General features: G+C 52.5%; 4 protein-coding genes and 1 long non-coding RNA gene across 18 annotated transcripts in view; 2 read left to right on the top strand and 3 right to left on the bottom strand.

The window, feature by feature from the left end:
- Window positions 1-635, bottom strand: part of MNAT1 (MNAT1 component of CDK activating kinase) — a 115,870-nt gene extending 115,235 nt beyond the window's left edge. The window contains exon 1 of the mRNA XM_085225815.1: window positions 498-635. The gene's annotated coding sequence lies outside the window, so the exon portion shown is untranslated. The remainder of the gene's footprint in view (window positions 1-497) is intronic.
- On the top strand, window positions 132-11,760 carry SIX4 (SIX homeobox 4). The gene is made up of 3 exons (XM_010712126.4): window positions 132-1,348; window positions 2,671-3,359; window positions 5,831-11,760. Exons 1-3 carry the CDS (start codon window positions 504-506, stop codon window positions 6,625-6,627), a joined length of 2,331 nt encoding a protein of 776 aa, XP_010710428.2. The 5' UTR covers window positions 132-503; the 3' UTR covers window positions 6,628-11,760.
- Window positions 11,761-13,321: 1,561 nt separating this feature from the next.
- Window positions 13,322-20,848, bottom strand: LOC146544365 (uncharacterized). Of its 13 annotated transcripts, none has more exons than XM_085225817.1 (6): window positions 20,220-20,848; window positions 19,385-19,931; window positions 17,725-17,928; window positions 16,540-16,673; window positions 15,761-15,864; window positions 13,322-14,123 (listed from the first exon to the last, which is right to left on the bottom strand). In XM_085225817.1, exons 2-6 carry the CDS (start codon window positions 19,876-19,878, stop codon window positions 13,851-13,853), a joined length of 1,209 nt encoding a protein of 402 aa, XP_085081943.1. In that variant the 5' UTR covers window positions 19,879-19,931; window positions 20,220-20,848; the 3' UTR covers window positions 13,322-13,850. The 13 variants fall into 13 exon arrangements, 4 of the variants coding, with proteins under 4 accessions (XP_085081943.1, XP_085081944.1, XP_085081946.1 ...); XM_085225820.1 differs by lacking the exon at window positions 13,322-14,123 and adding an exon at window positions 14,483-14,950; XM_085225819.1 differs by lacking the exon at window positions 13,322-14,123 and adding an exon at window positions 15,031-15,395 and having other exon boundaries at window positions 20,220-20,845.
- Window positions 20,849-21,842: 994 nt separating this feature from the next.
- LOC109367923 (uncharacterized) lies at window positions 21,843-24,996 on the bottom strand. Its single transcript, XR_002115500.3, has 2 exons — window positions 24,790-24,996; window positions 21,843-22,233 (listed from the first exon to the last, which is right to left on the bottom strand). It is a non-coding gene; the product is annotated as an uncharacterized LOC109367923 (long non-coding RNA).
- Window positions 23,420-26,094, top strand: SIX1 (SIX homeobox 1). 2 transcript variants are annotated; one of them, XR_014883793.1, is made up of 3 exons: window positions 23,420-24,283; window positions 24,992-25,373; window positions 25,468-26,094. XR_014883793.1 is itself a non-coding variant. In XM_085225821.1 (2 exons), the coding sequence occupies exons 1-2, from the start codon at window positions 23,724-23,726 to the stop codon at window positions 25,278-25,280; spliced, it is 849 nt and encodes a 282-aa protein (XP_085081947.1). In that variant the 5' UTR covers window positions 23,420-23,723; the 3' UTR covers window positions 25,281-26,094. The 2 variants fall into 2 exon arrangements, 1 of the variants encoding a protein (XP_085081947.1); XM_085225821.1 differs by having other exon boundaries at window positions 24,992-26,094.
- Window positions 26,095-26,322: the final 228 nt, after the last annotated feature.

Raw genomic sequence — 26,322 nt, forward strand, 5'->3', positions numbered from 1 at the left:
CCTCTAGGGTGCCGCAGCGCGGGGAGAAAAGCTTTATTTTCCCACCTCTGGCCCCGCGGGACGGGAAACTGAGGAGAATGGGCAGAGGGGGCCGCGCGGCTCCAGGTGAAGGGAGGAGGGAGTGGGGGGGGGGCTGAGGAGAGCGGGGCCGTTTGATTGACAGTTGCCATGGCGACGCGCGAGTCCCCGCCCTCCCTTGGCGGCGTAGCCAATGGGAGGGCGCGGCCGGGCCAGCAGGCTGCGGTGCCATATAGTATTGCGGCGGGGCCGGGAGTCACGTTGGGGGGAGCCGCGGAGAGGAGCCCGTTTACACTACTTTGCTATAGCAGCTCTCGTTAATGGTTATTGCGTGGCCGGGAGGAAACCTGATCGGCTAGAGCCGGCCGAGAGGAGGAGGAGGAGGAGTGGACTTTCCGGAGAGATAGAAGAGGGGGGAGAGGAGGAGAAGGGGACACCGAGAGAGGGGAGAGGAAAAAAAAAAAAAAAAAGAAACAAACCAAGTCATGTCTTCTGCCTCCCCCGCGGACGAGATCACGATCAAGCAGGAAAATGTGATGGAAATCCTCTCTGACGCCGGCAAGGTGCCCCCGGACGGAGCGGCCGCGCTGAGCCCCGCGCCGCCGCCCCCCCCCGCCGCCGCCCCGTTCCCTATGGAGCACGGAGCCGCCGCCGGGGAGGAGAGCAGCGCCGAGCCCGTCCTGCTCCACACGGAACTTTTGGCCCGGAACCACCACGCCGCCGCCGCCTCTCCCTCCTCCTCCTCCTCCTCGTCCTCTTCGTCGTCCTCCTCGCAGCCCCCCCTGGCTTTCTCCCCGGACCACGTCGCGTGTGTGTGCGAGGCGCTGCAGCAGGGGGGCAACTTGGACCGCCTGGCCCGGTTCCTGTGGTCTTTGCCCCCGAGCGATCTGCTACGTGGCAACGAGAGCCTGATGAAAGCCCGGGCGCTGGTGGCTTTCCACCAGGGCATTTACGCCGAGCTCTACAGCATCCTGGAGAGCCACAACTTCGACTCGTCCAACCACCCGCTGCTGCAGGAGCTGTGGTACAAAGCTCGCTACACCGAGGCGGAGCGAGCCCGGGGCAAACCCCTGGGGGCGGTGGACAAGTACCGGCTGCGGAGGAAATACCCCCTGCCCCGCACCATCTGGGACGGCGAGGAGACGGTGTACTGCTTCAAGGAGAAGTCCCGCAACGCCCTCAAGGAGCTCTACAAGCAGAACCGCTACCCCTCGCCGGCCGAGAAACGCAACCTGGCCAAAATCACCGGGCTGTCTCTCACGCAGGTCAGCAACTGGTTCAAGAACCGCCGCCAGCGGGACCGCAACCCGTCCGAGACGCAGTCCAAAAGGTGAGCGCTCGCTCCGCTCCCCGCCCCCTCTCCCGCCGCCGTCTCTCCCTCTCCCGGCCCTTTCTTCCCTTGCAAACATGGCGCTTACCTTCGGCCTCCCTCCTTCCCCCTCCCCACTCCCTCGCTCCCAGCGCACTCCCCCCGGGCGCAACTTTTCCGGCCGTCTCTGCGTGCGTGAGGCGGGGGAGGTGTGTGTGTGTGTGTGTGTATGGTGCGTGAGGGGCGGGGGGGGGGCAGCGCTGTTTGATTGTTTCCTCTCTGTTTTGTTGGTTTTTTTTTTTGTTGTTTTGTTTCTGTTTTTTTTCTTTTAAACTTAACCATCCCTCCTGACAGAGTTAATCATTGACGCGCGGGGTCCCGCCGCTCACTCTTGTTTTGAAACCTGATTCGGGAGCGGCCCCCGCTCGGGTTTCAACGGGGCGAAGCACCGAGGCCCGAGCGGCGGCGGAGCGCGGCCCTCCCGCCCGGCCCCGTCCTCCCCCACCCCCTCCCGCCCCGCTCCGCCCGGCGCTGCGCGGCCCCGCTCCGCCTCCTCCCCCCGGGGCGTGGGGCCGCGGCGGGGGCTCGGGCAGGTGGAGGTGACCTCCCTGCTGCCGCCCCTCCCGCCCGCCTTCATGCCTTCCTCCCTCCGCGGGAAGGAGGGAGGGGGAGTGAAAAAAAAAAAGAGAAAAAAAAAAAGGAAAAAAACAAAAAAAGGACAAAAAAGAACGAAAGAGAAAAAAAAAAGAAAAAAAAAAAAAGGAGGGGAAAAAAAAAAAAAGCAGAGGGCCCCAAGGCATTTCTCAACCAAGGGCGCGATTGTGCAGCGCGGCCCCCTCTCCTCGGGACACATCAAAGGCGGGGGGGGGAGAAGGGAGGGAAAGAGCGAAAAATGCGATGGAGGGCGGTGGAGTCAGTGAGCAAAACGCAGCGCTGCGCTCCCGGGGCCGCCCCGCCGCCGGTTCTCCCTTCGCATAAAAGGCGGAGGTGGCACCTGGAGGCTGCGCTGCCCCGGGTGTCCTCTCGGGGCCTCTCCCGCAGCCTCCCGGCCCGCAGCTGCCGCGGAGCGCTGTACCAAATGGCTGCTGTTGCTGCTTTCGCACGTGCGGGCACCTTCTGTCGGGTGGACAGAGGGCTGGGCCCGGCTTGGTCAGCAAGGAGTCTGTAAAGTAGTTTCACCCTGCTTTGATGTGTTCTTTACTGAGAAATCTCTGCCTTGACTCGTTTTAAAGGCAAAACGTAGGAAATAGAAATTACTCCCACAAGCCATATCGTGGCAGGGAGGCTCCTTTGGTCCAGAGCTCTCTGGTAACACAGTGTCATCTCTCCGTCTTTCCCAAAAGCGAATCAGACGGCAACCCCAGCACGGAGGATGAGTCCAGTAAGGGGCAGGAGGATTTATCCCCGCATCCGCTCTCTAGCTCGTCCGACGGAGTCACCAGCCTCAGCCTTCCCAGCCACATGGAGCCCGTCTACATGCAGCAGCTTGGAAACACTAAAATAGCCTTGAGCTCATCTGGTGTCTTGTTGAATGGGAACCTCGTGCCTGCCAGTAGTTCTCCTGTCTTTCTCAATGGTAGCTCTTTTCTTCAAGGACCCAACGGTGTCATTCTCAATGGACTCAGCGTGGGGGCTTCCCAGCCGGTGACTTTAAATTCACCCAAAACCACTTCAAGTGCTGTGAGCAATGGGGTGTCCATCACTGACATCATGTCATCTTCTTCAGAAGATGTGAAGGACTTCAAACTCCTCCAGGCTTCAGTCCCCAATACAGCAGCAGACACATTCAGCCCCAGCAACATACCGGTGTCCTTCCCGGGATTGATACCGAGCTCAGAAGTGAAAAGGGAAAGCACACAAACTGTTGCTTCCCAAGATGGAGGCTCTGTAGTTACTTTTACTGCTCCTGTCCAAATAAACCAGTATGGCATTGTCCAGATCCCCAATTCAGGAACAAATGGCCAGTTGCTGAACGGAAGCATCGGTTTTTCTTCTCTGCAGCTGCCTCCTGTTTCTGTGGCAGCTTCTCAAGGTAAAAGCTTTATTTGTTACAGGGAAGGCTGTGAGGAAAAATCAGAGTTGGGCACACATTACAAAGCTATAACGCTTTTTCCTTTAGTGCACTTTCACGTCCTGGCCCCAGCCACACACAGCACTTCACATCATTTGTCCCTTTTCCTTTCGTGTATATTCTTTTCACAGGTAGGCTGTGACGTGAGAGCTGAACTGCTTTATCAAGAGCAGGGAAGGAAGTCTGCTGCTTTACACTCTCTTCATTCCACGCTTTTTCCCCAAAGCCTGTGATATCAGTCTTTACAGAAATTTGTAAATTTCACACATTTCAGTAAATCAAAATACTCCCTGTGTGCCATTAAATTCCTTTTTTTTTTTTTTTTTATGAGAAAGTTTATAAAAATGAGAACTGCAGCAGCTGGAAACTGTTGCTGTTGTTGTTCTTGTGGTGGTTTTTTGGTTGGTTTTTGTTTTTTAACCAAACAATTTCATAAATAAATTTTAAATGACCATAGACACAACAAAACCAAGTCGCACTCATGCACTTCCTATCCCATAATTAAGAATGAATAAACTGCAGGAAAACAATAGGAATATGTAATAGCTTGTAGATAGAAAGTGCAGGGGGATTTGGGTAAAACTGCCCTCTGTCCAAGGGAAATATGTCATCACAGGCTCACGTGCCAAGTGTGCAGGCTCCTCCCTGAGTTTGCCAGGGTTTGTCTTAACAATGCCATACACTGAGACTTCTGGCCAGCCAGGAAGAAGCGTAGGGAATGCAGCAGTGGCTCTGCTTCATTATTTTGAAGCAGCTCAGATACAAAGCGGAACTGAACGACTTTGTTACTTATTAACAGCTGTATCTTTGGTTATGAAAATGATTAAACTTGAATGAATTGCTGTAGTTCCAGGACTGCTGAGTACTACACTGGTAATCGTATTGTTAGCTAATTTCAGTTATAGGAAGTTGACTGTTTTTTGCTGTTAAAACAGCACAGATAGGAATACTGAGGCTGCACAAATGCTTTTTAAACAGGTAGAAAATCATAAGAGCTGAAAATATGACTTTTTCCAATGAGTTTTGTCACTGGAAGTTGTCGACAATTAGTTTAACCAAGATTAAAAAAGATAAGACACTGGTCTGAATACCACCTGCAATTACAAAGCTGTGTAATCCACGTGCACCAAGGCATAAGCTGACAGCTGGCAGCAGTGAGAAAGAAATTTGTGTTCCTGAAATATGGGACAATGGGAAGGTCCAAAGTGCGTAATAAGTCACTCTCTAAACATTTTCCCCATGGTTGAAAATATCAGGAGGTTGATCCACAGTATATCTGGTGCAGAGAAGAGTCAAGATCCACACTGGCTGCTTTGTTTTCTCTCTTTTTTTTTTTTCAACATGAAAAGGATGAATAGCTCCCACTATTCCAAGTGAAGTGCATTGCAGACTGAGTAAGCTACAGTAAATGATACGTTATTGCCAGGTAACTTCCAGTTGCCTCAGATTTATTATTCTGGTTTATATGTACAAGTAACGTTTTCCAGAAGATCATCATGATTTACAAGTGGAAATGAATGAGGACCTAAGGAGGACCTGAGGTGACATATGCTTCAGTGCTCTTATGAAAAATCTCACTATCTCCAGCTTTAGCCTCTTAAAATTACAATTATTAAAAACCTATTGTGAAAGATGTTTAAAGGGGGACCCTGTCACAAGAGCCAGCATATCTTATTTTCGGGATGGTTACAATGACCACTTTCATGGTGTGTCCAGTAGAACCAAATTCAGATCTTGTCTGGCCAGATTTTCTTGCTGTGCTTATCTAGGACATCACCCAAGCAGTCCAGTGGCTTTCAGAGAGGGTGGTTGGGGTGGCTTTACACCACTACACGGTCAGTGTAGGAGGGTTAGGCTTCTAGCAATATGTGATGAAGCACAATGAAAGGCAATATGTCTGTGTGCTTGGCTGACTGCATAGTTATCCTGGTAGAGGTTATTGTTGTTTGAACTTTCCTCCTGCAGGTTCACTCGGGTAGGTTCTGCCCAGCAATGGTGTATTTTATGTGACGTGTCTGAGCTTTCCCACACACAAGTTGTGATCTGTCTCTGAACTATCTTTAATAGCTTCTCATGCTTCTATTCTTAGATAGAAATCGAGTGGTGGCAGCTAGTGAGGGCCAAAGCACGTTCGTTTTAATCACATGGCTAGGAACTGTTTGCTCCTTAATGAGAGCGAGTCTGAAAGATACCTAATTTACCACAACTTTTATTTTCTCTTTCTAGATGCAGTTTCTATTAACAGAAGCTTTTATTTCTTCCTACCAATTTTTTTCTCACCTGTTGTAAACAGTGCTCTTCTGTGTCACATGGAATATGTTGTGTGTATGTACTTCTAACGTAGGACTGCCGAGGCGTCTCAGCAAAACGACCGCAGAGTTTTCTGACAGCTGTAATCTGTGTTTCCTTCTCTTTTGTTTCCCTTTCCCTAGATAACGTTTCGGTAAATTCTAGCACATCAGATGGAGGAACTTTCACAAGTGACTCTTCGACGGTGCAACAAGGAAAGGTTTTCTTCAGCCCCCTCGCTCCGAGCGCCGTCGTTTATACAGTTCCCAATTCAGGTCAGGCGGTGGGATCCGTCAAGCAGGAAGGACTGGAAAGAAGCCTTGTGTTTTCTCAGTTAATGCCGGTCGGTCAGAACGCGCAACTCAATGTAAACATGTCTTCTGAAAATATATCTAGCGGAGGACTGCAGTCCCTGGCCTCCTCGTTAGTGAATGTAACGCCCTCACATAATTTCTCCCTCACGCCACCGACTCTTTTAAATGCTGCAGAGCTGAGCTCTGGTATCTCTGAGAGCCAGTCCATGTCATCGCCCGTAACCAGTACCTCTACCGTGATATCTATCAGCAACACTAACTATGCAACTCTTCAGAACTGCTCCCTCATTACCAGTCAAGATCTGTTGTCCATTTCTACAGCACAGCCCGCACTTGGAGAAATCGTTTTTACGACCGGCGACCGCGTGAGCCATCCGTCTGCACAAGTACACCAGGATTTTGTCCGAGAGCACAGGTTGGTTCTGCAAGCTGTACCAGACGTCAAAGAGAATTTCTTGCCTAATTCGGAAAGCAAATCAACTGGCAATTTAATGATGCTGGATTCAAAATCCAAGTATGTTATGAGTAACATGGTTGACACGGTTTGTGAAGAACTGGAAACGGACAAAAAGGAACTTGCCAAACTGCAGACAGTTCAGATGGATGAAGATATGCAAGACTTATAATTTTGTTTCTTGCTTTCTGTTTCAGTAGATAAGACTCCTGTTGAGGCCCTAAGAAGCACCAAGTGGAGTGGCTTTTTTGTTGTTGGTTTTTTTTTTTTTTTTTTTTTTTTAAGAAAACAGAAGAACATTTAAATGGTCTGAATTGATGTACAGAGGAATCTCTGGCAACGGGTCTCGGTTGCCGCACTCGGTTTGCATGCAGTATTCTCTTTTAAGCAGATTAAAGGAGAAAGGAAACGCCAGGGGAAGTACCAAGCAAATGGGTACAGGTTTGGCTACTGCTACTGCGCTGATAACGTAACTAGATTCTCTGTAGTGCAACATACTATCAACAGTAAGTATACACTCCTAACAGTAGGTAGAAAGCAAAAATCTTGCTCTGGAAAGGTAGAAATGATGCAGTTGTTTTTGCTGTTTACTTCTAGTCCGTGGGCATTGAAAAATTTTTTAAGAACTCTAGACGATACCTCACAGGCTACTTTTTTGTTGTTGGAGGTTAAGAAACAAAACAAAACCCTAACTAATTTTGTTACTGGTGTGTTTGCTTTTTTTTTTTTTTTTCCCCCCAGCAGGCTTGTGTTCATACCAAAAATCTCACATCAAACGTTGACAGGTTTCAAGGTGCTACAGTGTTTTGTCAGTGCACCAAAAAAGCATCATCTGAAACTCTAATTATGCAACTCGGAAGCTTTCTCTCCAGTATGAATGTAAATATTGTTTCAGTTCTTATCAAGGAGACTTTTTTTTTTTTTTTTAATTAGTACAATGGATTTTATTTATGGTTTATGTTCCCTTTCACTTTAGACACAATGCATTGAAAAGGAAAACGTTTTCTGGCTGTTTAATTTATTTTTATTGTTTGAGCAGGAAGTAAACGTAGTTATTTCTGACAAGGTTTTACTTTTTTGTAGTTTTTCAAGCAATAGACTGTAAAAGTAAAATGTTAATCACACTGAAACTAGAAAATGAGCTCCCAGTCTCACAAACCCAGGAGGTCCCTGTCTCTACCCCCTCTGTCTTTGTGTTCAGGGGTTTTTTGTTTGTTTTGTTAGTAATTTGCAAATTAGTTGAACCTTTTTTCTTTGTGTATTTTTTATGGAATTCCATGTGCCTTTCTTCCTAGTGGCCTTATCTTTGTTACTAAAGCACAGTGGCAGGAGGAATAAAAACACTGACTTGCAAATCTCCGTCCTCAGGGCCGAATCCTGATGCCTTACTTTTGCAAGTAGCCCTGCTGACCCCAGAGTCCCTACTTGCACGAGTAAGAAGAGTTGAGTTCTTTTGGAAGAGTTGAGTCTTTTGGTCAGGCTGGGTGACATTGAATGGAGGTGCAGGGAGCTGGAGGCAGGAGGATTGTGCGGAGGGACCACGGCAGAGCAGTGCAGGAGAAAAGATCTTGGCTCTGGCCTTGGTCTGACGAGTGTGGAAGGTTGGTGGGCAGGCCAGGGAAGGGAGTCCCATGTTTCCCCACAGCCGTTGGCCCAGCAGCCCTTGTGGGAGGGCTTCAGCTGCTGCTCAGCAAGCAGGCCCCCATCCAGGAGTGCACTTAAGCGTGGATTTATAAATCCTTCCAGAATAAGCAGGGCGGGGGCCGGTGGTGGGAACTGCAGCTGCCCCGAAGGTCTGTGGAGCAGCCCTGCTCCCTGCCTGCTGTGGATGGGTGTCCTCTCCCTTCACCCCTCTGCTCTCCTTCAGGGACAGCACAAGCAGGCAGGCTGTGGGCAGGTGGAAAAGCCCTTACCTTTCCTCCAGAGAAACTTCTGTAGCGTGGAAAAGCACATCCTTAAGCTTTAAAATAATAATAATAATGCAGATGTATAAAAACGACATGCTGTTTATCTTTGTGTTTCTGTTTTATTTTTATTTCTTATTCTAATGTGAATATATACAGTAGGTAAAGCATGTATTCGTCCTCATCAGGGGCATGGGCCGAAGCCTTTGGAAGACGATGGGAAATTTTTTCTTAAACTTCTGTGGACTCCACGCCAGGCCCAACACAAAATCGGTTGGGCAAAAAGAGTGGACAGGAAAGTGAATAGAGAGAGCACATCCCAGTCTGTTTCTGTCTTGGTTATTACCTGGTTCTGTGGAAAGCCTTTAAGGAATGAAGGTTTCTCCCATATGGCACAGACATCCTTGCTGTTGTTTTGCACTATATTGGATGCAGCATGGTTTGCAAGGCAGCGTGTGAAACCTCAGAGCTGAGCTCTGCTGGTAAATGCTGCAGTTTACACTGCAAGCTGGAGTCTTGAACGTTGCAGGGAAAAGTGCAGGGGAAGGGAAGAGCAAGCGTGCGAGGCTTGCACTTTGCAAGGAGTCACTGGTGCTTTGCAAACAGAAGCAGCCCCTGAGCAGTTGGCTGTCCCCACGTGCACCCAAACAAAAAGGGTGTTTAAGGCAAGTGCTTTAAAGTGGAGATTATCACAAGCAGAGCATGGAGTTTTATATATATATATATATATATATATATATATATATATATATATGTATGTATATGTTCCCCTGGCACAATTTGTTTTGGCATTCAGGGGATCTCCATGTGAGCAGGGAATCGGATGGTGCAGAACTCTGCTCCAGTGGTTTATCTGAGTGCCTTGCTGGACTCCAGCATGAACAATTTGTTTTCCACCCCTCCTTCACCCTCAAAACAAAGATGATGATTATGATAACAGTATCTGCATCTGATCTGCATGAATTACTCAACTTCTTGGGAAAAAAAGGAACCTGTATTGCTGTATTAATGGAGAACGTATGCACAGAGCAGGAGCTATGCGTAGCTCTGAGGGAGTTGTTCAGGGCTTAACGTTTGGTTTGCAGAGCTCAGACTTGTTTCTAGAGGCAAGCTAGAGTGTATTTCAGAGCTCTCTGTCAAATGTTGAACTCATCAGGTTCCATAACTGAAAAGACTGTGGTGTCATGCCAGTACATGTTGCTTTTTTTTTTTTTTCTCCTCCCTTACATTTGTGGTGTTACTGAGGCTCTGAATTCCATGGCTTTGCAGCACAGTTGATGTGAAAACTGTGTATGCTGTTACAGTGGTGCGTATCTCGGGGTGCCTGGTACTTCTAATAGGAGACCTCCCTTTCTTTTGTGGGAGCAGAGGATGTATATAAAAGCAGTGGTTTGGGACAAAGTCAGATTAATCTATTCGTCTTCCAGGTATCAAGTAACTTATTTCGTTATTATGTTTTACTCTTTCTTTCTCCCACTGAAAATAAGTGTCATTCCCTCCAGATGATGTAGTTAGAACCTCGTGGTTTTTTGCAGGTACATATGCACAATATAAAGACTCATTGCACGGTACAGTGTTTCTAAAATAGATATTTAAATAGTAGTTTTACTCCTACTGTAAATTAAGGGTCGGTTTTTATTATGCGGCCCTCAAGCAAGAAGGCTGACTGCTCTACATAGACAGGACACAAAGCCCCATCGAGCATCTGGGGCCAGATCTTCAGCTGCTGTAAATAAGGCATTGCTCCACTGTTTCCCAACTGAAGATTTTACATGGTGTTCAGGGGGTACGGATGCTCATCTCCCACAGGTACTGATGGCAGTGAGCATCTGAATCTCACGGACGGTCCTTACTGTCACGTTCTGTTGTTTCAATGGAAGATAAGTCTATCCAGCACAACTACTACTTCTCTTCCCTCCCCGCTGTGGATGAGAATAAAGGATCATTTCAACTTCACGTATGTTTGTAACTTGTAAGTCCACTGGAAATCTTACAGGAAACGTTGCCAAATTCTACTGCTTTTCTGGTCCCAGACTCAGCTTTGAAAAATACGCTTAAAGTTTAAGCAAATTCCTATAAAGCATGAGTGCTAAAAAAAGAAACAAACAAAAAAAACTTTATTCTTCACTACCTTTAATTTAAGCTGCCTCTGTTTCACCAGACTTTAGCAGAGAACCAGAAATATCCTGAATCAAATGCTCTGTCTGGACTATTTGCAGCATTATCCCTGTGGTCTGACTTAATTGAACATTTCAGCCACATCAGTCGTGGACATCTATCGGCCAGCTCCTTGGCTGGGATCAACGAGCACAGTTCACTGACTTTCGTGTCATTTCACACCAGCTGAGAATGTGGTCCATTCATTTCACTGGAGCTGGATCGGGGATGGATTTGGCCCAGTTTGCAGTGACACTACAAAGCAGTTCGCAAGGCCGATGCTCAGACAGTTGCAATGAACGGCACCAATCCATCCAAGCAAATACCTCTTGCCTTTTATTGTTTCACCCTGCCTGTGGATTCAGGAAGATGCATTTAGAAAGCTGTTTTCTCTAGAAATAAGGCTGGAACCGTCTTTATTGTTGTTATCCTTAGGAGATCAATGATGACAATGGATGGATTCATGGAAATAACTTGCAGTTAAATTAAGCAAGGCAGAATTTGGCCCCGTGTGCACAGGAACTTTTCCTGTATGTAGATTTCCAGTGCCTGTGCACTTTTCTTAACGAGGACAGACAGACAACCAGTAGGGCACATCCCTCTGGTTCTGCACGAAACAAACATGCAGGATCCCAGGGCCATGGAGCCTGTGTTGTCTGTGGTCCGGCAGCATCTCAAATCACAAAAATAACAATAATTTTGTAACTCCAAAAGCAAAATGAATGGCATTTTACAAGCAAGGAGACCTGAAGTCTTCCTGTATCTCCTAGCAGTTACTGTCTTGAAGGATGTTTTATATCTTACTTTTACGTTTCATATAATTTAAACTTAGCTTCTTACATTTCTGAACTCAAGGAGGGGGGTGAATCCTCTGACTTTCGGGATTCACATTCAGAGGATGTTTGTTCTTTTGCTGCATGTACTGCTTGTCCAGAACTAACCAGTTATTTCTGTGATATGGGTTTATTGTGCCTTACAACAAATGAGACATTGAAGCGGAATGTACGCATTGGAGGAGGGAATAATCAGAAGTCTTTACTGCACTGTTAGATGATGCCGACCCAGAGAGTATCATCAAACATATCTGTGCTTAATTACCCAACCAAAGAGATCTAAAGTATGTATGTTTGTTGTACTGTAATAGGGGTTTGTGCCTGGACAATTAAGTGTTTTATTTGTATTCTGAGATGATGTGAACTTATTTTTCTAAACACTATACTGAATAAACTTTATATTTATACACATCTCGTGTAAATATTTCTCTTTAGCTACAGTATCTTTGGATTTTGTGCTAAAAGAACAATCGGGGTAGGATCAGTGCTTGTAATGGCTCGCTGTGAGGGTGATGGCAGCAGTGAATGCCTGTGCTTACCATAAAACTGATGTGAAGCCTCCCTACGTAGCATGAGCTCTTCTTGTGATTCAAATGTTTTTTTTTCCAGACTGTAACTTTGCTTCAAAAATACTAAATTAAAAACCATAAATCTTCTATTTCATATGAAACCCATGTATTAAATCTGTCTCAGACCAAATTTACGCCCTAATTAAATACTGTCATAATACATTTTTACCTACTGCTTGGGACCGGACGGTATTTACTCGCAGCTTCCTTGACGTTAGGACATTTTTGGTTTTGGGTAGGTAAATCCCTATTTGCTGAATCTGTGGAGATTCTATCCCAGCAGCAGCACACGTCCTGCTCGCCCCACGCAGCAGTGGCTCACGGTGTTCCTGGAGGCCCCCCAGCCCTGCACATCCCTCCCTCTCTGCCCCGTGGCTCCTCTGCAGCTGCCGCAGCAAATCCAGCTCCCCGAAGGTAGAAGGAGACAATTGTGGTGTTGCCCAACCACTTTTCCTTCCCAGCAGCAGCGTGTGTGACTCAGTCCTGTTGTTCGTATCACTTACCTTTGGCATGGCAAAGGTTTTGCCTGAGCAGTAGGACTGGAATAATATTTTCCTGCCTGTGGGGGACGGCTGCAGTTTCCAAGTAGTTAATTGATCTCCGACAGCAGCTCCGTTCCAGCTTTGCTTGGGGCAAGGCTGAGGGTCTGAAGCCATCCTTCAGCTTGGCTGACCCATCCGAGGCTTTCCTGTGAGCTCCTGTTGCTGCCCCGTAGGTGCAGAGGGGAGCAGCTGCTGAGTCGGCTCCACTTGGGGGAATCCCTCGCAGCCAAAGGAGGGACTTGTGGCTGTGCAGCCCCCAGCTCGGCCCGGCAGAGCATAGGAGAGCAAGTGAGAAGCAGAAAGTCTCTGCCTATGCAAATGTCAAAATTCTCCCTGAGCAGCCACCCATGCGGTATGCAGGATGAATCATGTCCTAACGGAGCGCATTCCTACTACTTTGGAGGGCTTTGCAGATGTGTTCCAGGTCACCCTAGGCGAGAAAACCACACACAGCCACGGTTACTTGTTCCCTGGCAGCTTGTGTGCAGATGGGGAAAGGGGGACAGCACCTTCAGAAGGCTGGGCAGCCCTCTCCCTGAGCTGGGACTCTGTGTGTGGGGATACAGGATGCTGGAGAGAGGACCAGGGCTGCCAGAGCAGTAGGCACTCGGCTGGAGGAAGCTGATGGGCTCCTGATCTAGCTGGGAATGGAGGCAGTGCTGGAAGACTGCTTTTCACCCCCTGTTTCTGGCAATGGCTCAGAGGAAGTTTTTCTGCTCTAAGAGGCAGAGCGTGGGTCAGTAAAGCAAGGTCTTAATGAACATGTTCGTGGCTTGGATGCTGGAGGTCTCCTTCCAAGGCTGCATGAGTCCCCCACCGCGGTGATCGCTGGCTGCAGAAGTCTTTGGGCTGGAGCCTCAGTGATGGATACAGATCACATTTTTAATACAGAAATACATTTCAGAAGGAAAATGATTCCCAGAAATAGGAATTCATCTGCCAAACAATGTGTGCATAACTGACTTTACACTCAGAGGTGCCAGAAAGTTCAGGAACGAGACCAACAATAAAAACCAACACACGTGTGAAAAATCTACTACATTAAAGCCAGATTCAATAAAAATAGCACCTACTTTATATGCTGCCGAAGCTGGCAGAGGCCTCAGAAAGGAGGAGGAAAAAGATAAAATGTTGAGGAGTTGCACCCAGCCCCGAGGAACCTTAGCAGCGCTGATGGTGACTCAGTAACTCCCGTGCAACTTTCTTTAATTCCTCATCCTGCTGCTTCTCGGGCAGAAAGACCCCATTTGGAATACCTGAGCCTGGCCGACATGCTTTATATCCAGGAGCTGTAAGACGTGGCCCTTCCCTGAGCTGCACGCGGTCTGCGGCGTGAAGAGGAAGGCGCCGAGAGCAGAACTCGCCCGGTGATGCCGGTGGCAGAGCAAACTCAGGTCTCTGCCTCCCCCTGTTGCTTTGCCCACTGCCTCCCGTTTTTCCGAGGAGCCAAACGTGATGCAATGCCCCCTGAGAGCAGCAGGAGGACGGGCTGCCTTTCCCGGAGCCCAGCTTGCTGCGTTCGTTTCTTCCCTTGCATTTCTTCCCTATGTTCGCAGCCGCGTTCTGACGCTGACCAGCAGCAGTGGAGGAACCCCCGACCGTGGGATGGGAGAGGCTGCTCCTGTATGCATCGCCCCGACAGTTGCTGTGCGTGCAACTGGCCCTGTTTTTTAACAAAACCTCTTTGTTTTGAGGCTCCCTGTAAAGAGGCAGGCCCTGCTTGCCAAAATCAAAACCCAGCAGCTCCAAAACCAAGGATATTCAACCAAACCAAGCATTCAAGGCCAGGCTGGATGGGGTTGTGAGCAACCTGGTCCAGAGAGAGGTGTCCCTGCCTATAGCAAGGGGTTGGAAGTGGATGATCTTCAAGGTCCCTTCCAAGCCAAACCATTCTGCGACTCCATGTGGGAGCACACTGCTGGCAGCAACCCACTTCCAGCTATCATGACAACAGCTGCATATAGAGGTCACGGGCATCTTGCACCCACCAGGCAGGAACCTGGGTGGCCGTTGTTTCTAGGAATAGGAAACTTTTCTTCTCAGAAGGAGCAGTGGTGCAGTGGCACATCTGCCCAGGGAGTGGTGGGGTCACCATCACTGGAGGTGTTCCAGAACCATGGAGATGTGGCACTGAGGGATGCAGTGGGCAGTGGGCATGGTGGGGATGGGCTGGGGTTGGACTCGGTGAAGTTCATGATCTTTTCCAACTTTAATGATTCCATGATCCCATGACTCCATCTTTACATCCAGCTGTTCCCTATCCACAGTTTGGGCAGCTGAGCACATCCCAGCATCTCCATCAGCAGGGATGTGTCCCAAGTAGCAAAGAATGGGCCTCACAGCCCCAGCCCTGACTCAAAATGAAGCACTGTTCTGATTTGCCAACTTTCACGATTTATGAACTCTGCAATATTTAGTAACTGGTGAGAGAGAGGAAGTAGGAAGGAGGTTTTATGGCCACAGCTTCCTACTAGTCTAAAAATTGAGTTCCTAGTTGAAAAAGACAAGTACAAGAAAGAAGAAGAAGATAATAATAAAAAAAGGAGATACTGAAGGTCTCCAAACCATAATACATATAAATATTGGTATATTGTATTTAATAAATACAAAACAAAATGCAAATGTATTTCTTCAAACCAGTACCTCTAAGGCTCACTCTGTTTTTAAGCAGTTCAAGCATATTCTTAGTCACAGCCCCAGACAAAGCAGGCAGGATCCCTATAGCATCCTGTGCCTGTCCTTAAATCAGTTTACTACGAGCAAATGGCTCCTGGTGGTGACAAATGGTGCTCAGTGGAGTTACTGCTGATAAGAGAGATGAGACCAGCCCCAGCAGTGGTGGGAAATGAAACATCCAGCACATGCTTTGTGCTAGGGAACGCCTCAAACCCTGCTCCATGAGCACTGCAAAGCATTCATTCTCCCAGGCAGAGACCTGAAGGTAAATGTCATTGACTTGGGGGGGTTGGAAATAGATGGTCTTTGAGGTCCCTTCCAACCCAAGCCATTCTCAGTGCTGGCCTGGCTGCAGGAGGGCACAGTGCAATGCTCAGTAACCAACAGAGCTATGCAGCCATCTATCCAGCACTCAGATCATGCTCGCACTGCACTGCCTGGCAATTCTGCATAGTATGTGGATTAATTTTCTTCTCCATAATGAGGAATCCAATCTGAAATGCACAGATTAGTTTACTAATCTGTGTAAATCCTATTAATAGTCCTTATGCTGCTGTGCTCTCACTCACGCTCTCACAAACCCACTGCATTGGGTTGTTTTCCCTCAACTCCAACAGGCCCCACCTGGCTGTGCTCATATCCTCCCAAAATGGCCATGGCCACCAATGGACTTCTTTCCTTTCCAGTCCTCTCTCCCAGCTCCCTCATGTCCCACCGTGCAACATGCCCTGGATCAAAGCATTAAAGCTGTAAATCACTGCGGTGCCATCAGAGCTGAAGGGATTATAGGAAGGAGTGCTCAGCTTTCACGGGATGGGCAGAGCCAGGATCTCCTTCATGCAGCATTGCTGCCTTTTGGTGCCCATCCACAGTGACAAAGGGAAGGGGAGGGGAAGGGGAGGGGGAGGAGAGGGGAGGGGACGGGGGACGGGGGACGGGGACGGGGGGAAGGGGGGAGGGGGAGGGGAGGGGAGGGGAGAGGGAGGGGAGGGGAGGGGGGAGGGGAGGGAGGGGAGGGGAGGGGAGGGGGAGGGGAGGGGAGGGAGGGAAGGGAGGGAAGGGAGGGAAGGAAGGGAAGGAGGGAAGGGAAGGGAAGGGAAGGGAAGGGAAGGGAAGGGAAGGGAAGGGAAGGAGGGAAGGGAAGGGAAGGGAAGGGAAGGGAAGGGAAGGGAAGGGAAGGGAAGGGAAGGGAAGGGAAGGGAAGGGAAGGGAAGGGAAGGGAAGGGAAGGGAGGGAAGGGAAGGGAAGGAAGGAAGGGAAGGGAAGGGAAGGGAAGGGAAGGAGGGAAGGAAGAGGAAGGAAGGGAAGGGAAGGGAACTCTGATGTAAAATCAACAAGGTCTCCAGGCTTGCTTTGGGACCTCAGAGCTTCACTCACATTGAGTTGGACTCAATGATACTTACACATCCCTTCCAATTTGGGCTGTTCTATAATTCTATGATACAGCCAAACTTCTTTGGGGACCATCTGTTGTGTTGAGTAAAAAAGCTTTGCCCTCACTTCTTCAAGAAAGGGAAGAGTGGGCTCACAGATGTGCCTGGGAATAAATGGCACTGCTGTCCAGAGAGCTGTAGGTGCCCCATCCCTGGAGGTGCCCAAGGCCAGGCTGGATGGGGCCCTGGATAGCCTGAGCTGGTGAGGACCAACCAGCCCATGGCAGGGATTGGAACCGTGTGGGCTTTAAGGTCCCATTCAACCCAACCATGAAATAGGAGGAATTAAGTTTCCACTAATAACTGGTGTCACTGAAAAGTTCCCAGTCTGACCCTAGGCTGCTTGGGGGACCAGCAGGTGGGGCAAGGGGGACAAATAGAGGAAGAACAGGAATCCATTCCTTTCCTTACGAGCTGCTCTGATGGGCTGTGCTGATAAGGGACCCACATGCTGCTTTTGTGTGCTCAAGTTTTAGGCTCAAACATTCAGCTCCCCAGCTTTGGGTAAAATAAATACACTTCTGGCTTCCTCAGCCACCCTTTGGAAGCAATGCCATCCCATCAAATGTGAGCCATCCAGAGGATGGGGGAGGAAGGAGACGCACATCTGGATGTGCCAAGTGGTGCAAAGCAGAGCTGCACAGCTGGATATGCCAGTGATACAGGGCAGAGCTGCACTGTTCCTGGTGCCCTGGCTGTCTGCTGCCCTGGCTTTGGAGCTGCTGCTACACCACATGCTCGGAGCCTGGGGCCTCATGGAGCTGAATGGCTTTTGTAGCTGAGAGCACTAATGTACGGAGGCAAGTGGGAATTAATTATTTAATGTGATTCTCATTGGTAGGAAGCTCCTGTGCCCCTCGTGCAGCTCAGCTCCCATTAAAGGTATGTTGCTTCCTTCAGACTGCAGCAATCCAAGAGCAGCAGAAAATTATGGCTAAACCCAGCTTCCTCTCACAGTGAGCTCTGTTTAAATGGGCAGAGTGGCACTCAGATAACCAGGAGCTCAATTTGATGCTATTAATATGGGTGGTGATGGCTGTGGGCAAAGCTCAGCATCCCCACCTGGGAGAACTGCCCCATCGATATCCCTAAACATCCCCAAACACAAATACAACGCTTTTGCCTTTTCCCTCTTTTGGAATGAGAAAAACACACCTGTACAAATGTGCCTCTCTGAGATCCAGGAGCACAAACCCTGAAGTACCCCAGCAGGGCTCAGGAGCGAGGAGTGCAGTCTCCATGGAGGCGAGGCACTGCTGAAGGTCGATGAAATCATACACCCGGTGCGGGGCGGTGAGCTGATCCACCACTGATCTGCTGCGCTCAGAGCCGATTCCCCCGGCAAGCTGCGTTGTGCTGCTGGAAAAGATAATCACCCACGGGAGATGCGGGGAGAGAAAGGGGAAAAAAAAAAACAACGCGGTGCTGGCAGAGCAATTCCCTTTAAAGGCAAAGAGAGGCGAAAGCATCTCGGTGCTTCCCTGCTCACCCGGGGGCTGAGCATCCCCCGGTGCGGCAGAGGCAGATGGAGGGCACCCGCCCGCCGCCAGCACCCGCCTCGACATGAGCTGACCTTTCCCCTCTCTAAAATTTCAAAGCTGGAGCTGGCGGCGCTGAGCAGACCGCGTGCCATCTGCGGGCTGACCCCGGCCCCGCACTGCCCGGTGGCATCGCTAATGGGAGGTGAAAGGTCCCGTCCGCCCCACGCTGCCACCGACCCACCGGGATGGGCTGGGATGCGATGAGACGCGACGGGACCCGATGGGATGCGATGGGATGGGACGCTCCCGAGAGCTGCGGATCGCACCCCGAGCCACGTCGGGCGTAATCGCCTTGCCGAGAAAATATTTGCTCAGTGCTCAAATGCAAAGCGTAGGCAAACAGCCCCGCACGGAAATGCGGTACCCGTGCACTGCGCGGTGCTGCGTTTTGCGTCTCCCAGACTGTTGGCGTCCAACAGCCTTCATAGGGACAAAGGGAAGGGTGTACGAGGCTACCCCAGAGGTGCCAGTGGGGAAATGAGGCACTAGAAGGGATAAGCACTGAGAATGGAGCTGGTGTCCCCTCTCCCCCCCCCTCCAACATTAGCGGGGTTCTGGGAGAGGGTTGAGGACTGCCACAACGTGGGGAGGAGTGGCAGCCCCCATCCAAAATGGATTTTTTTTTTCTTTTTATTCTTTTTTTCCCCAATTTTTTTCTTTTTTAAAACATTTTTTTCCTCGTTTTTTAAAGATTATTTTCAGCGCTTTTTGCACAAAAAGGAAAAAAAAAAAAAAAAAAAAAAAAGCATTGTAACATAGCACGGGAAACAAACAAACATACATACATACATACAAACCCAAACCCCGGCCCTGCAAAACAACCACATAGCCACCCTTTCGTGGCCGACTCCCATTCTGTCCTCAGTCTCCCATTGCCGGGCATCTCCGTTCCTCACCACCCCTTAAAGAAGCAGCGGCTGCCAACCCCCGCCGGACCACGCGTGGGGCGGTTCGGTTCCGTGCAGCCACGCGTGCGGGGAGCGGTGCCACGGATGGGACGCGCACACGCGTGGGTTTGGGACACGCCGTGGGCAGCCCCTCGTGTGGCTCCGTCTCGCGTGGGCTGAGCGCTGCTCTCTCCGTTCGCTGTTTCGTTTCGTTTTTTGCCCGCGATTCACCCGCCGCGCTGCTGAGGTGGGGACACGCGTGGGCAGCGGGGCCGCGGCTGAGCCCTCACTGCCGTTCTGCGGGGAATTCCTCTCTCTGTCGCATCTCGGTGCGTGGAAACGCGACCGTTCGTTTCCGAACCCCACCGAGCGTTCACACGCATTTACCAGGAGCGTGGAAGCCGGAGGCCCACGCGTGTCGGGAACGCGGGTGGCAGCGGGGAGCGCCGTGCGGGGATCGCCTGCTTCTGCAGCCCCGCTCGGGGTGGGAGAACTGGTGAGAAAGGGGCAAAAAGCTGCAGCCGGCATCGCCTCGGGTCGTGGTAATTCCGTTCTGCTGAGAAAAGGGAAGAAAACGAGTGGGAACGGCCGGACACGCGTGGGTATTGTCGGACACGAGGCCGGGGGGGAGCTTTGGGGGAGTCGTGTTGGGGGACCACAGCCACAAAGTGTTGGGAGGGGGAAACTTCGGTGCGGTTTTCCACGCACACGGACACGCGTGGGAGCGACGAGCTCAATCCCCGGCGTGTCCTTTGCTTTAGGAACGCGCTCATCCCGCGGAGCTGAGGCTGATCGGGGGCAGCCCGGCCGCTCGCTCTCCCCGCAGCAGCCGAACATCTTGAAGTAATCAGCAGCTGAGAACGGAGACGTCCCCCTGGCATCTCAGGTTAAAGGAGGAGGTCCAGGAAAATGTGGTAGAGCCATTACAAGAAACCTGAGATGCATTCATCAGAGACTCCAATTGCCATCGCATTAGGATTGATTAGAGACCAGCAGTACCGTAATGACCCGGAAAGAGGGGCATAGAGGGATTATTAATATCAGACTTTGAAACAAAAAAAAAAAAAAAAGAAAGAAAGAAAGGAAAAAAAAGAAGGAAAGAAAAAAAAAAAGAAAGAAAGAAAGGTAGAAAGGGGAAGAAAAAAAAAAGGAGGAGGAGGGAAAAGGGACTTTAAAGGGGGGAAAATCGCCTTGCGGGGCTGCTGCCGGGACACGCACCTACCTGAGGAGCGCGGGCACCGCTCGGTGATTGCAGCCGTATGAAAGCAAAAGGAACGGACCCCACGGACCCCCCCGGAACCCCACGGCCCAGCGCTGCCCGAGGGGACACGGCCGGAGCGGGGCTCGGTCCCCGTACGCCAGCATCGACGGCGGCGGGGACGGGAGGAGCCGCGCTGCTCCTCGGCTCCGTGCGCCAAAACAAACCGGCCCCTCCTGGTCTGGGTTTAAATGGAGCTCACGGGATAATTAACTCCATCTTTGCAGCCCCGCTTTAACTGTTTGTTTAGTGTCACCCCGTATTACCGTCACCGGCACTTTCCTCTGAACGGGAGGAGCCGGAGGGCTTCACCTCCCCGGAGGAAATTCTTGGGAGCTTAAAAAATAAATAAATAAATAAATAAAATCAAAACAACAACAAAAAAAAATTCAGCATCCCCCGGAGGTCCGTCAGCAGCGGGGAAACGGGGTGCGGGAGGAAAGCCGGGGGGACCGAGGGGATGCACGGCCGCGTGATCCCCTTTAATCCGTAGAAGTGAATGGAGAAAGGGCCCTTTGTGGCCCGGCCCGGGGTGCGTCCGGGCAAGAGGGGCACCGGGGGAGCGCTGTGCAGGGAGAGGGGGTCGTAGCCCCCCCCTTCCGACCATCCCAAGGCCCCCCGTTAAAAAAATAGAATAATACGGGGGGAGAGGGAGGGAGAGGCGACACAAATCCTTATTGTTCGGGGCGAGCCGGCAGCGGGCTGTCTCCCTGCGCATTCGGCGGGGAAGGCAGCGCGGATCCGGTATCACGTTGCAGATTCTCACTAAAGATAACGAAATGTGATCTATTTTTCAGAACAGCAAGTGGATGGGAAAGGAGCCCTCTCCAACACAAACCTCATTGACTAATGGGGCGGTTTTGGGTTTCGCCTTCGAAAGGTTCGGAAATCGGCAGCGTTCTGTTACCGCCCGCCCGGCTCCAGCCCAGAGCCCGCGGCTCTTATCGGACACCGCTCCCAGCGCTGCCTTCTGCTGCTCCTCTTCCCCAGAAACCCGCACTTTAAAAATACATAGAGATCTTTAGGTTTATTTTTTAGGTTTATTTCTATTTCGGATGGGCAGAGGGGGCCGTGTTTTCTATGTTTTCTGTACTTTTTTTTTTTTTTTTTCTGCGAAATCGGTAAAAAACGGCCGAGCGCTGCCCTGGCTCTGCCCCCATCCCCGCTCCGCATCGAATAAACTCGCGGAGATTTGCGCTCCTGCGCAAAGAGCCGAGCCGGGTTGAGCCTGATCCATGCGGCACAGAACCGCTCCGGTCGCTGTTCGGCCGTTCGCTTCGAGCTCCGTTCTTTTGCTTTTATTCGAGCGCTTCGAAACAATTTCTCGTCTGAATTTATGGGGCTAAACGGAGCGTGAGGTTCGGATATCCGTGCCGTTTTACTTCTTTCGGATGGTTTGAAGCGAAAACTTTTTTGTAGGAAAAGCAGGCGGTAACGCACAGGGCTGGGAGCGGCCCCGCGGGCACAGCCCCGTTCGATCCGCGGGCGCTGTGGGGCGCGGAGCGGTGCGGCCCCGCTCGGGACTGAGCCCCAACGTCCGGGTTCGGCCTTAGGAAAGGACTGGCAGGGAGAAGCCGCTCTCGTTACAAAAAAAAAAAAAAAAAAAAGGGCTCCCCACGGCCCCACTTTGCGTCCTTCAGCCCTTAGCCCTGAAGGGACGAACCCTCAGGTCTGTGATTCCCAAATTTTCTTGGAAAATTAACAAGGGGAACGCATCGTAATAAAGGGAAAGGGGTGGGAAGCGCGTCCCGGGCTCGGTGCGGCCGTGGCACCGCTCCTGCGGGAGGCTTCGAGCCCACCGCTGTAATTCTGCGCACTTGCTCCAGACTTTAGGGTATTAGTTGGTGTTAGAGCCGGGTTTAAGGCTCCGTTCCGGTCCCCACGCAGCTGCCTTGTCAATAAGGATCTGTTCCAAGCAGACATTCCTTCTGGGAGGACACTGCAGCTCTTTAAGACTTCATCTGCAACATCACAAGCACTAAAATAAAATGGAAGGGAAAATTAGCAGACACGCGGTCATGGGACGCGGCGGTGCCCGAGCGGTGCGGAGCGGACAGACGGGCGGCGGCAGCGCCTTATTTAACCGCCCCGAGAGGAGAAAGACGTGGGAAAAACAACCACCGAGACATGGGGGGACGGCGGCGAGGCCTGCAGCCGGGGTGCGGCGGGAAGGATCCGGCCGGGTCCAGCCGGAGGGTTCGGGAGGGTACGGGGATGGGGCAGCGGGAGCGCAGCCGGCCACAGCTCGGAGCTCTCCCGGGCCCGGCCCGGCCGTGCGGAGCTCACGGCGGAATAAATCAGCCCGCTCTCGGAGAAGACAAACAGGTTTTCAAGAGCCCCTCGATTGTTCTCAGAACCCACGGAATGAGCCCAAACGCCGGCCGGAGGGTGCTCAAAGCGCAGCGCTCCGCTTATCTCAGCGCGTATAAACGCTGCTATAAAGACACCCTCATCCACGCCCTTATCTCAGCGCATTGTCCCCATCTCCCAGCCCGCCCAGGCTCCCGAAGGCAGCTTATCTCTTCTTGGGGAACCTAATTGCTTTCTAATTTTCGCAATAATTGCTTTGGAGCGAGGTGCACAGATGAGGATTTGGGCGAATGAAAGCGCCGCCGCTGTTTTTTCTCTTCGCCCTTCCCCGGGGGCAGCTCCAAGGGCCGCTCTCTTCCGACCTGAGCGGCCCCGGCCCGGACCCACCCCGGGCTGAAGGGGGAGGCGGAGAGGTGCGGGGGGGCTGCGTCTCCGCTCTGCTATTCAGCGCTCGGCATCCGCTGTGCGGCCGAGCGGTATTTATTCATTCACGCCTGGAGTGAGGGTGATGGAAGACGGGACGAGGAGGGAAATTTAGAGAATGGAGAAAAAATAATAAAAAAAAAAAGTATATGAAGGGAAATAAATGAAAGAAAGAATAAAAAAAAAAAAAGAAAGAAAGAAAAAGAAAGAAAGAAAAAAGAAAAAAAAAAAGAAAGGAAAAAATAAAGAAAAAATAAATAAAGAAAAAATGAAGCGGAATGGAGACAGGAGAGCCGCGCAGATGCCCGCGGGGTGCGGGGCGCGCCGTGCCCGGAGCTCCCCCCGCAGCCGCAGCCGCAGCCGCACCCGCGCAGCCGCGCCGGGGCCGGGGCCGCGCCGCCAGGCCCCGCCCGCCCGTGCCGAGGCTCTGCCCGCCGGGCCGGGCTGGGCTGGGCTGGGCCGGGCCGGGCCGGGGCCCTCCGCGACGGGGGCCGAGCCGCGGGCGCCCAATCAGCGCGGCGCGGGGGCTCGGGCGCTTTAAGCGCGGCGGCGGCGGCGGAGCGGGGGCAAAGTTCCCCCCGGCGCTCCGGCGAGCATCCCCCGCTCCGCCGCCGCGGCCGCCTCCGCGCCTCCCCGCTCTGGGGACGGGACCGGGCCCGGGGCTCTCCCCGCCCCTCCGCCGCCTCCCGGTGCCGCACGCAGCCCCGAGCCGCCCCTCGGCGCCCGGCCCCGGCCATGTCGATGCTGCCGTCGTTCGGCTTCACGCAGGAGCAGGTCGCCTGCGTGTGCGAGGTGCTGCAGCAGGGGGGGAACCTGGAGCGCCTGGGCCGCTTCCTCTGGTCGCTGCCGGCCTGCGACCACCTGCACAAGAACGAGAGCGTCCTCAAGGCCAAAGCGGTGGTGGCCTTCCACCGAGGCAATTTCCGCGAGCTCTACAAGATCCTGGAGAGCCACCAGTTCTCGCCCCACAACCACCCCAAGCTGCAGCAGCTCTGGCTCAAGGCGCACTACGTGGAAGCCGAGAAGCTGCGCGGGCGGCCGCTGGGAGCCGTGGGCAAATACCGGGTGCGCCGAAAGTTCCCCTTGCCCCGCACCATCTGGGACGGCGAGGAGACGAGCTACTGCTTCAAGGAGAAGTCGCGGGGAGTGCTGCGGGAGTGGTACGCGCACAATCCCTACCCCTCGCCCCGCGAGAAGCGGGAGCTGGCCGAGGCCACCGGGCTCACCACCACGCAGGTCAGCAACTGGTTCAAGAACCGGCGGCAGCGGGACCGGGCGGCGGAGGCCAAGGAGAGGTACGTGCCTTCCCCTCCCGCTTTCCTCCCTTTTTTCCCCCGGCCCCGCGCGGACAGCCGTCCCGATCCCCCCGACGCCCCGTTCCGCGTTGCGCTCTCCGCCGGACGCGCGGCACCGGAGCTCCGAGCCGCCGCTCCCGCCGGACGGTCCCGACCCGTTCCCACCTGCCCGTGGGCACCGACCCCCCCTTCCATCCCCTCCTCTCCGGCGACTCTCCCGGGCCGCCCCCGCCTTTGTTCGGTGCCTTCCGGGCCGCGAGCGCCGCGGCCCAGCTGCCGGCCCCGGGGGGATCTCCGGCGGTTCCGCGCGGTCTGGGCTCGGGGCGGCTGTTTCTTGCGGCCCGGCCCGCATCTTCTCCCGCTTCCGCGTCCGCCCGCGGCCCCGCGGGGTGAGAATCCCTCCCGGCCCCGCCGAGCGCCGTTCTCGGGCTCGCGGGGCCGCGCTGGGATTTGCAGTGAAAAAGACGGACGAAAAGAAACGGCAGAGTCCCCGCGTCTTTCCTCACCTCGGTTCCCGGCAGCTCCGGGACGCGCGATGCGCAGCAGCTGTCTAAATAGGGGCCGAGCCCGGCAGCTGCGGGACGATCCGTTAGGAACATACTGGGCGCTTTCTTCCTTTTCTTTTTCTTTTTTTTTTTTTTTTTTCCCTTCCTTTCCCCATCGCGGAGGCCCCCGCCCTGACCGCCCGCTGTGCTTCTGCCTTCGCAGGGAGAACACGGAGAACAACAACGCGGCCACCAACAAACCCAACCAGCTCTCCCCTCTGGACGGGAGCAAACCCCTCATGTCCAGCTCCGAGGAAGAATTTTCACCCCCGCAGAGCCCGGATCAGAACTCGGTCCTCCTGTTGCAGGGGAACCTCGCTCACGGCAGGAGCTCCGCGTACCCGCTGGGCTCCCTGCCGGCTCCCCCGGGCACGCACAGCCTCCCGGGCCATCAGCTCCAGGACTCGCTGCTGGGGCCGCTCACCTCCAGCCTGGTGGACCTGGGCTCCTAAAGGGCTCCGCTCGCGGACACGGACTCTCGGTTGTATATAGTGGACGGTGATCCTGAACGTGACTTCGGCTCTTCTCCACGGTCTCAGCTCCAGGTCCGGTCTCCCCCCCCAGCTCCCTTCCCTACTGTCGTTATTTTTATTGTTATTATTATTATTATTATTATTATTGTTATTTTTTTCCACGTAGCCAAACGCAGAGAGCGGCAGAAAGCCCTCAGCCTTTCGAGTTCAAGTGAGCGGGAATTACAACAACAGAAAGAGAAATGAAAGGGAAGAGGGTGGGGAAAACAATCCAACCCCAAACCCCGGATCCCCATTGTGCCCCATAAATCCCAACTGATGCGGCCCAGAGGCAGAGGGAGCACAGGGCCCTTTGTGGCAGTAGGAGGAGGGAGGGGAACTTTTCGTTTACATTTCTTTTTTTTCATATTTAGCTTCACCGGAAGGATTTCGATGTAGTTTAAAATTAAAAAAGAAAAAAATATATATATATAATTAGGAAGCGGCAGTATGAGGGTTTTACCAAGTGCCTATGTCTTAACGCGGCGGTGCTGCTCCCCGGCCGGGACACGCAGCGATTCGGCTTCACATTAGGAGAAGAACAACAGCGATAATAAATGCGGACGGCCCCTTCCTTCTGCAGGAGCGCCTCTCTCTCTGTCTGCCCCCCCTCTTCCCCCCCAACCCCCAGCTCTGCCTCTCAGTGAGCCCGCAGCTGTCTGCCTCGAGTCTGTGTTACCGACCTCGCGTGTGCTTTCAGGTTTCTTTTCTATTGTACCCACACAGCCGAAATTAAACACCGCTGATGGCAGAACCCTGACGCTGCGCTCTTCTCTGTGGGGCTCCTCAGGCCCTCTCCCCGCCCCCCCCTCCAGCCACCCCCGTTCCCACGACGTGGGAGCCGCTCTCCTTCTGCCCCTGCCCCTTCGCTGTGCCACCACCGAGGGATGGAGCCGAGGTCGGGGTTCGGGGGCTGCACACGGGGACCGTCCCCGGCTGCACGGCTCGGATGGTACCACTTTCCGCACACCCCCGCGTCCGC

The sequence above is a fragment of the Meleagris gallopavo genome, chromosome 5 (genome assembly GCF_905368555.1).
Source record: "Meleagris gallopavo chromosome 5, MGAL_WU_HG_1.1, whole genome shotgun sequence".
In the NCBI taxonomy this organism is placed as follows: Eukaryota; Metazoa; Chordata; class Aves; order Galliformes; family Phasianidae; genus Meleagris; species Meleagris gallopavo.